Source organism: Stylophora pistillata, chromosome 14 (genome assembly GCF_964205215.1).
Source record: "Stylophora pistillata chromosome 14, jaStyPist1.2, whole genome shotgun sequence".
NCBI lineage: Eukaryota > Metazoa > Cnidaria > Anthozoa > Scleractinia > Pocilloporidae > Stylophora > Stylophora pistillata.
In genome coordinates this window covers 12,823,256-12,833,781 of record NC_142532.1, presented here as the reverse complement: position 1 = coordinate 12,833,781, position 10,526 = coordinate 12,823,256, and the positions used below count along the sequence as shown (strand labels likewise).

At 40.0% G+C, this 10,526-nt stretch overlaps 2 protein-coding genes across 2 annotated transcripts in view; one reads left to right on the top strand and one right to left on the bottom strand.

The window, feature by feature from the left end:
- The first annotated feature begins 2,064 nt into the window (after nucleotides 1-2,064).
- LOC111330651 (uncharacterized) lies at nucleotides 2,065-9,818 on the top strand. The gene is made up of 2 exons (XM_022935550.2): nucleotides 2,065-3,807; nucleotides 5,701-9,818. The coding sequence occupies exon 2, from the start codon at nucleotides 5,714-5,716 to the stop codon at nucleotides 8,597-8,599; it is 2,886 nt and encodes a 961-aa protein (XP_022791285.2). The 5' UTR covers nucleotides 2,065-3,807; nucleotides 5,701-5,713; the 3' UTR covers nucleotides 8,600-9,818.
- LOC111330645 (proteasome activator complex subunit 4) overlaps nucleotides 9,476-10,526 on the bottom strand; it is a 47,195-nt gene continuing 46,144 nt past the window's right edge. Inside the window, exon 54 of the mRNA XM_088744807.1 lies at nucleotides 9,476-10,230. Within this exon, the coding sequence (XP_088600933.1) occupies nucleotides 10,096-10,230 (135 nt within the window). The 3' untranslated portion in view covers nucleotides 9,476-10,095. The remainder of the gene's footprint in view (nucleotides 10,231-10,526) is intronic.

Genomic DNA, 10,526 nt, shown 5'->3' with positions numbered 1-10,526 from the left:
GCTCTCAAATGGTTCCACTCCTATCTTTCTCAAAGAAGCCAGCGGGTCTCTATACACGGTACTCGTCACAGTCCAATTATTTTGAATTGGACTGTGGTGTTCCACAGGGCTCTTGCCTTGGACCTTTATTATTCATAGTTTATGCATCAAAGCTATTTACTATCATAAAGAAACATCTTCATAGTGTGCATTGCTTTGCTGATGATACGCAATTGTATCTTAGTTTCAAGTCTGATGATAAGTCTAGTCTTGATGAAGCTGTCAGTGCTACGAATAGATGTATTTGTGATTTAAGAAATTGGATGATTAAGGATAGGCTAATGATTAATGACGATAAAACTGAGTTGATCTTAATAGGAACTAGACAACAATTAGGTAAGATCAACGATGAATGGAATATTTCCGTAGGTGATTGTGATATTTATCCTAGTTCCTGTGTTAGAAATCTCGGTGCATGGTTTGATAATAAGTTGTCAATGTCAACGCACGTTAATAAAATTTGTAATTCCGCGTTTTATCACCTACATAATATTAGGAGGATTAAGAATTATTTATCTCGCGATTCGTTATTAACGCTTATTCATGCTTTTATCACTAGTCGTTTAGACTATTGTAATGGACTTTTGTATGGCCTTCCTAAGTCGCAAATAGCCAAATTGCAACGTGTGCAGAATGCTGCGGTTAGACTTGTACTGAGTTTAAGTAAGTATTCGCATATTTCTCCTGCTCTTTGTCAACTTCACTGGTTACCAGTACAACATCGTGTTCATTTTAAGATCATAATTTTAACATTTAAAGCTATTCATGGATGGGCGCCTAGGTATATCATTGAACTAATTAACATCAAGCCTAGGTCTGTATATAATCTTAGATCAAATCAAAGTTTATTACTTGACCCTCCTAAGGGGAAAATGCTTGCCACGTTGGGGGACAGATCATTCTCTGCTGCTGCCCCGTACTTATGGATTGCTCTGCCAGCTGAATTACGTGATATTCAATCATTTTCCATTTTTAAATGTAAGCTGAAAACTTATTTATTTCGTGCAGCTTTCTCAAAGTACCCTGTCTGACAATTACTTTTAATTTATTAGTATTACTAATTAAGTTCCTTATTAAGATCCTTATTCCTAATTAAGATCCTTATTATGGATATTCCATATTATTCTTATATACATTGTTAATATTAATGTACATGTAATTAGTTTTATAAATTTGAATTTACTGTGGTATTCTAAGTTGTTAAGCGCTGTTGATCATTGAATGAAAATAGCGCTCTAGAAGTTATTAAATTAAATTTAATTAGTAGGTGGAAATAAGGCCTGAAAAAAATTTAGGTCAGTACGGGATTTGAATCTATGACCTCTGCGATACCGGTGCAGTGCTCTACAAACTGAGCTAACAAGCCAACTGGGAGCAGGTCATTAATGTGGTTCGTATTAAACCTGAAAATTATATATGTGTACTGCGGTTTCATAAAATATACGAAAGCGTTCCTCGCAGTAATAAACCCTATTTATCTAGTAGCGACTAAGTACTGTAGACATGACTTATTGACTTGCCCTGTTCTGCCAACAGAAGAGCCAACATGATAGGCATGCAATGTCTACTTTCAGTGCTTATAACAAGTGTAAAATTATTAAGTCGTAAGTGAAAAAAGCTGTTCCTTCAATTTAAAACGGCAGTCACTTTGAGAATAAAGTAACCTGTTTTGCACGAAATTATTTCAAGTCACGTAATATCCCTAGGGACATTTCTCTATAAAAATGAACATGCGTTTCGAAAATCGTAACGGGAACACAAGGTTCAAGAAAGGGAAAGGAAAACAGAATTGTAAGTACAATTAGCTCAAGAACATTACGGCACAGTGCCTGAAAAGTAATTAGTGTAATTTGTTTATTTCAGTTTGACTTCACATGCTCATAAGAAAGGAGTGCAGAAATAAATTTCCAAAATTTCCCGAGCTGTTAAGGTCTGAATACAAGTTCAATACATAACCCTTTAGTTGCCTGTCATTATATTTGTAGTGAAGTCGCTGACGCAAAAACGGGCTGGCTTTCTCTCTCTTGGCCTTGCATCGAGCTGGTGCACTTTAAACAGAAGGATGGGTACAAGTGCGGAATTCTCATTTGTCTCACGCTCTGCACCCACACGCGACATTTAGTTTTTAAGTTTAATACAGAAGTCACTATTCTCATTAAATCATGAGGTATTAAAGTACGAAATATTTACCTCACAAGGTAACTAGGAAGAAAGTGCATTTTCATTCGTTTTTGTATATCTTCATCCTTTGTTCAGTACGATTTTACCCACTTCGGGTTTGAACTTTTCGTGGGGAACACGTGCTGCAGCTTACACGACTTATTTCAAATTTAACCGCTGTACTATAAACTTGTGTGTTCGACCCTCGACGAACGCCTTCGATATAGCGTCACCCGCGGAACACAAATATGGCCCCCATTGCTTGAGTTTTTGACGCCTTGTGAGTCGTTTTGAACAAGCAACTGCGGTGCAAGTTACCTCGGAGATAATTTTACGTTTGGTTCCGTCTTATGTGCTCGCACAAATTGCGGGGATGCAAGGAAACTTTGGGATGACGGCGAATTTTGAATGGCAAGTGGTCATTAAAGTACGTACTGCACAGTTCCAAAATGTCAACCATGATTTCAAAGCCAAGACGCTGCTCACTCGTGGAGCTTTCCTTCAGAGCCCATCCACGTTGTCTTCAATTGTGAAATTAGCGGGGAGTTAAAAATACTGCGGCGGCATAGGAATGGAAGGATATGAGCAAACATTATGGCCCAAAATGATTTTTTTGTGCGGAGGCATGGTGCTCACGTGGTAATCTGGTGGTGGTGGCGTGGAATGTACCACACAACGATCGTAGCATAAGTTTAGCCAATCAGATTAGAGTTGGCAATAAGCGCGGTTATCAAATGCAGTTTTACACTGGTACTCCTCTTTCTTCTCCCTGTCATGTGATCGAACAGATTCCCAGAGATCTTTCTCGCATCTCTTTTCCTTATTGACCACCGTCCAGCGGTTTCTGACTTTAATGGGCAGAATTTTGTTTCCCCATTTATGATCCGTGAGGAAATTAAACAGTTCAACTTTTATTCCTGTGTTATTAGTTAGCTAATTTTCAATCTGACTTGCCACAATCTGGGCCGAATCTATTCCAACAAAATCATCTGTTATTGTCATTTGGGGTGAATCAGTTTATAAATGTGTCCACAATAACGCTTGCGCTTCGGTTGCGCTTATAAGTAAACCTTTTGTGGGAGAAGAACGTGCGTTGGCCTCGGTATGAAAATAGGTAAATACTTCACCCAAATACAAGTTTCTAAAATAGCCTGAGAACTTCACTCATCAATGAAATAATTGAAAGGCTTAAAGCTTTAATGCAGTTATCGATAACTAAATATAACTTGACGATGGAAAGGGAAAAATCTGATCTAAAAATAAGAAGACTTAGGCTTTTTATAGCGGCCCTTATCATCTGAATGATGCCCACAAATAATCGTCTAATTACTTCCCTAAAATAGCTCAATCTTTCCTGTTAAAACAGCTCATTGGTTTTCATAGTGGGGTTAACCCACTTGGGAAATTTTTTTCAGAATGATAAAACCGGTAGGTAAGTGCCCTTTAGGTAACCTTTCATATACCACTAGATATCATATACCACTGGATACCGGATATCGAATGACGCTGAAGCAGCACATCGTAGTCCTTTTTCGTGCCATCTTTTTCCGACACTCTCCTTTGTGGATGGATACCAAAAGATACGAAAGTCTACAGGAGTAGTTAAATGTAAGTATAATCTGAAAAGGCTACTCTCAAGAGAAGGAACGTTAATACTGTTACTGCGTTCAGGCGAATAGTAGGATAATGTGTCAGATGTTTTTAATTAATTCAGTTTTAATGGTTGGTGTCACAGACGGAGTCTTTGTTTGGGATTAGCTTTCCAGACGAAAATAGTTCTCCAGAATTAGCTTTCTTCTTAACTGTTTTTACGATTTCAATGCTGCTGTATTGTTGTTTGTGGGCACTGGATGATTAAAGGATCCTTCAAACAATTATGACCAACAAATCTCAAAAGCTGTTACGTTCACTCACGGTCATCACATGGAAATTTAAGTTGTTTAAAAACAGGAACAGACTGTAACATTCGTTTGAAATGCACAAAATCAACTTCAATATCACTCAAGTGAGTAACTTTTTGTATATCCGACGTACTTCATTCTTCCTGTGAAAGACGTTATCATTTTCTTCAGACTGAAATGACAAAATTTATACTCAATTGTAACAGGCTAGATCGTATCAAGTTAAAGAAATGACGGACTTTTTTCTACTCTTATCTGGACAAAACCGCCGTGCTAGAGCGTTCTATTTATAATTTACAAATTCAGTGCTTTTCTTTTCCCCGAAGAAAGGGAAATCTGCTGTGAATAGGAAATATTTGATTCACGACCTGCTTGACAATAGGAAGAAGTCATGCTGAGTCAAATCTATTACGAGGAGGGATGAGTCTTGGCAAGTGGAGGCTTCAAGATGTCGAAAATTGGTGAAATCTGGGGTTGACACATGAGACGGTTTTCAGACGTTATTGCTGATTGAGGCCGCACCGAGGGCTTGCTTGAAAACGACCTTTTGCCTAGATTTTCAGAACGAAGCAATCAGCTTAACCTTGTAATTAAATTTTGAATTAACCTTCTTATTCTATAGCTGTATTTGGTTCCAACATTAAGCAAATTTTCCTCACCACGGCCATTTTGGGACGGGGGGAGGGGGAGTTGATCGTTGTCGAGGGGAAGTCGTCATAGGGAGGAAGGGGTGTAATGACACATAAGTTTTGTGTGGTTCGCTCAGCAAACGAAGAGCTATGATCCACCAAATGTTTTTGCTCTAAATGCATCACGTGACCGAATATTCCCCGGCTAAAACTGGGGGATATCTTAGGAAATCACCCAAGCTAAGAGATATTCCCCAATTTTCAAATCTTACGTCCATTGCGACGAGTCTTCGTTTAAAAATTAATTCAAGATGAGAGAGTTTTTTTGGGGTTTCACAGAAGAAGGGAACTATGTAATTGTTCATATAGTCTTACCAGAGCAAAGAAAAATTTCCACGCTGCAAACAGTAAGCTGTTCATGATCATTTTTTCATGCGCTTTGCAAAGTATCAGAAGGATAATCAACAACTATCTGTTACTCCAGGCTCACAGTTTTCCTCGAGCTTCGCTTTCGGAAAACTGTTCGCATCTTGGAACAGATAACGTCTGCGGAGAAATATCCGTGCATATTCTGGCACCAAATAGAGGATAGGTAGAGGGGCTTGAAAACAAAGCGATTGTAAAACCCGTTTCCCGCAACAAAGAAGTGGCGTTGAAGAGAGGAAGTCGTTTTTAAGTCACGCGTTTTAGAAATGGATTTCTCATTTCATAAAGATAAAAAATACAAACGAAAAACAAAGCCCTGAACAGTTCGACTACAAAATTTACTAGGGGTCAACGGCAAACCCTTTACGTTGATACTATGTGATAAATCCTCTCATCTTATTTTAACACATAGTTAATGATCTAAAAACTTATCTGAACTGAAGTTTTGAGAGAGATTTATTCTCGCTTACTAAAATAAACGGTCCTCCCTAAATTTCGTCGGCACTTTTTTTTAACTTCAATGGTGCACTTAATTTTCTCCGCAGAAATTCAGTCACGATGGAGTACACTACAGAACAGTTGAACTTTTTTCGAATTTGTTACATCGTATTTGACCTGGTTCCAAAAAGTCTTCGAAGCATGTTCAAATCAGAATGGGATCTCCGTTACAAAGGAAGGTTTGGAGAATGGAAAGACACAACACAGAATGGTCGCGATTTCTTTAACAGCGAATCAAAGAAAAGTCGTTCAAAGAATGCGCGATTACTAACAACGATCAAAAATGGTAACACCGCAGAGTGGGACTGCAGCTGTTTGTTCTTCGCCATCCTGTTCTCAGATAGTATTGGGACTACCCTAAGTGGGTCGGCAAGGACAAATGTTGATGACCTTCGAGAGTTCAGGAATTACATTGCCCATAAAACTGAGGCCCAATTTACCGATGCCGAATTTTATAAATGCATTGGAAGAGTTTTGGTTGATGTCAGCTCCTTGAATCTTCCAACCAGTTATATTGAAGAAGTAAAAAATCAGACGAGCTTTCCTACTGCTGAAGTTAATCGCCTAATGGTACTGCTTAATATACTTCAAGAGGAATTAAAGAGAGCAAAGTCGAATTCTAGTGCCTCGGAAAAACAGGTTCGAAGTCTCATGTATGATTTACAGCAGGCAGAAGACACCATACAACGAGAACAAGAACAGGTCCAATGTCTCACTGACGAGTTAAATTCCAAAGTCGCATCTTTCTGTCACCTGCCATTCAAGCCCTCTCATCAAATAGTCAAACGTACAAATGATGTTGCAAGAATTTTAACCGAAATGCAGAAGCTTGAAAATGACTGCAAAGGCGTAGTCAGTACTGTCTACTTGTCAGGAAGTCCTGGTTGTGGGAAAAGTCAAATTGCTCGTCAGATTGGACAAGAATTCTTCACAACATCATCAGATGAGAGCGACGGTGAAACATTCGTCGCAACCATGAATGCAGAAACTCTCGAGACTCTTGCAGATTCTTACATCACTCTGGCTAAACAGTTGGGAGTGACAGAGTACACCTTAACTCAGCTTGCGACCTGGAAAGATAGCAGTCCTAAGGAAACAATCCAACATCTTAAAAGTTTAATTTTTCCCAAAATGAGGCAGTTCTGTAAATGGTTGATTATTGCTGATAACGTGGAGGACCTGTCCATGGTCCGTGGCTCTCTACCCCAGACTGCCAGCGAAGAGTGTGGTCACGGCCAGGTTCTAATTACAACTCAAGATACCAGTGCCATTCCAACAAGAGCTCCTCATACATACCATGAATCGCTCAGCATGGGGATGCAAAGAGAGGACGCTCTGGAGCTGCTGAAGCAAGTATCTCAAATCTCGAACCACAAGCGGGCTGAGGAGGTTGCCGAAGTTCTTGGATTTCAGCCGCTCGCCTTAGCAGCTGCTGCATTTTACGTTTGCACTGTTGTTGGACATGGCTCTCCAAATTACACATGGCCTGATTATCTAGAAACATTTTCTCGAGGCGAACGTGAAGGTACCGAAGAACCGCTTGCAAAGGAAAATGGAGCTTACTCGAAAACTCTGACCACTGCTTTAAAGATGGCTATAAACAATGCTTCGAAAAACGATGAAGTTCTTCGTCAGACGTTCTGTCTTCTTTCTCTGTGTGCTTCTGAATCCCTTCCAGTTGAAGCAGCTGCTAGTTTCATCAAAGCTCGCACAGCCACACCCACGAAAGAGCCCCACAAAAGACCAACGAAAGAGCTGATCAAAGCAAAGATTTTGAAATCTTCTTTGATCATTTGCTTTCGCGGAGACGATGAAGCTCCAGAGTACTTCAAAGTGCACCAAATAGTGCACGAATTGCTCAAAGCAACTTGGATGACTCATTCTGAGGCCCGGAAGGCCTTACCAGACTCAATAAGGAGTTTGCACCAGGTTCTTCTCTCAGAGTGTGGCCATTTATTCACGAAAGGTCAAGCATGCGTAAAGCTAAGGCGAGTGACGAGTCATTGTAAAGCGCTGCATGACGTCCTTACGACTACGTTTGAAAATAGAGATGATTTGGTGAAAACACTAGCGTCTTCTATCACTCCTGCCGGTATAGCTGCGTGGCTTTCGACAACTGCTGCTGTCTGTTGTGATCTAAGCAAGCCATCTGATGCGATTCTTTTTTCTTCATCTGCCTGTGGACTCATCGAGTACATGGGAAACGCGAAGGAAACTGAAACACTGAAAGCAGACATTCTTGCCGTTCATGGTAGGGTGCTAACATTGCAATGCGAATACGAATTGTCTTTGTCATTCCTGGAAGAATCCACAAATATTTCCATAGCTGTTTATGGAAAGGAACATGCCTACATGGCAGGCTGTTACAACAACTTGGGAAACGTCTCTCGCAAACTTGGAGACTACAATGAAGCTAAGGTATACTACAAGAAAGCATTGACCATTACCAAAAAGATCTACGGGGAAGAACATCCGTGCGTGGCAACAAGCTATAACAACATGGGTGTTGTCTACAGTGACCTTCGACAACACCACAAAGCAAAAGTATACTACGAAAAGGCAGTGATTATTGGAAAGAAGATTTACGGAGAGGAACATGCTGAAATAGCAAGAAGTTACAATAACTTGGGGAATGTTCACAATGATCTTCAACAATACCATCGGGCGATGGAATATCACAAGAAAGCACTGGAAATTAGGAAAAAAGTTTTCGGCGAGGAGCACGCGGACGTTGCAGGGAGCTATAACAACCTGGGAAATGTTTACCGTAACCTTAGAGAGTACACTCAAGCCAAACAATGTCATGAGATGGCGCTTAAGATAAGAAGGGAAATTTACGGCGAAGGGCATATAAAAGTGGCGACAAGTTATCACAACTTGAGACTAATTTACAGAGACTTTTCAGAGCAAACTCAAGCCAAGAGTACCATTTGTTGTTTGTTATAGGCAGGAACGTTTGAAAGACGTTCGACCGCACATGACATTTATTCCCCGATGATGGAAATTGAGCTAATTTACCTAGTACATCCGATTCAATCAGATGTTCAAATACCAATTCCATGAGGAGTTTTTAAGTCACGGTGATAGTGAATCAGAAGGATAAATAACGCGAGGATTTTGGATCCTAGTAAGTTCATGTCTCAGTATTTGCTGCTTTTTAAACACGAAGGCGCGCTATATAAGGAAGTCTTCCCTGGGAAGACCTAGGCTCATTTGTCACTCACCGTTGACGTGTGCGGGTCAAATTTAAATGTTGGTAGACGAACAAAAGGAGCTAATGAGATATCTATTGTTTTCTTCCACCAGCATGGTGGCATGAGGTAACGTGCGAACCACCTACTTCGATCTCAAATTTACCGTCATAAATAGAGTTTCCATTTGAGAAAGGAAAAACAAATCTCAAAAATTCTTATAATGTGATGAAGACGTAAAACAATTTTGAGGAATGCGCCCGCTGTTCACTGCTTTGGAGTAACTGTAGCTCAAGCTGACTTGACTCTAAGAGTTGTACATCACACGACGGTTGATTGACAAATGGTCCAGTGGGACCTAAGGCTCCTTTTATAGCGCGCCTTCGTGTTTAAAGCAAAAAATCTCTTCACTTTCTGGGTTTCAGGGAGTTAAATATCTATAACATGGAGGAGAGACTTTCCATTCACCTTTCCTTCTAATCATTTAGGGGACGAACATCGAAAAACGAAACGACACCAAGTCTGCCTAGTGCGTCGTCTTTGGCCTAGAACAAGGCCATTCCTGTCACAAAAAATATTTTTGGTTCACCTGGTTTTTTACGTACTCAAAAGCAGTTGTCACAGACATTAGTTCAAAGGAGAGATTGTAAATAGTTTATTATCTGTATCGAAAGAAGAGCAATCCTTCCTCCTCGCATAGTCCATCAAGAGAGCGAAGTAAACAAAAAATAGACAAAAAAAGAAAAAAACACATCAATACAGCGTGAACTCTGGGGTTCAAAGTGATTTTGCTCCTGCCAGTTAAAAACCTGAAGACGATATGGTTACGAAAAATTTCGAGCATGCGCAAGTGTGTCCACTGCTTTATGAAAGGTAAAGTTTAATAAAGTTTAAAAGGTTAGTTTATTAAAGTTTAAAACAACTAAAAGTTACGATAAGGAGAGTTCAAGATAAATTTGTCGTTTTCACTACGATTTCAATCTTTGCTATACTTATTTTCAAGCTTAATTTCATCTCCACAACGAGATGCTGCGCTCGGCACAGATATGATCCACTCAACAGGATCACGTGAGGAACATGCGATTACGTCAGACTAATCTCACTGTGACGTCGTATCGTGTCTAAAAACAGCTGCAGCACTTGAAAATAAAACCGTTCACAGTAACAGTCGAGGCAGCGCTAAAAGAGAAGGGCTTTGATGGTAAAGAATAGAATAATCAGAGGGCTATAAAAGAAACATTTTCTTGCTGTTTAGGCGTAATAACACGGGGACACCAGTAGATCTGTTAACACCAGTAGCTGATCTTCGGTGAATTTCTGTTTATGTTCCTGCCAGTTGTCGTGATGGGTACGACGGAAGTCCGACATGACTTTTTTGACAGTGGCCTGATAAGGAAAAAAAGAAAGGACTTGACGATCAATAAGTATTGATTAAAATACTATGTGGCTTCGATTGTACCCACTAACGACTCTTTCGAAAACTGACTTCATTTGCCAGCTCGAATCTCGCAGATTTCGCGGCTTGTACCGCAGCGCTTACGATAGTCTGCTCGCGCTTTCATCTGAATAGCTAGACACCTAGGTTCCTGCCACAGACGGAGTTAAATACACCTTGAATGGTGAAAGACAAAAGTTCTTCTCAGTAACTTTAACTTCAACAAGAGACTTGGAATGCCATCGTG

Coding starts and splice junctions, on each gene's coding strand:
- LOC111330651 (XM_022935550.2), top strand. CDS start 5,714: ATGGAGTACACTACAGAACAGTTGAACTTTTTTCGAATTTGTTACATC.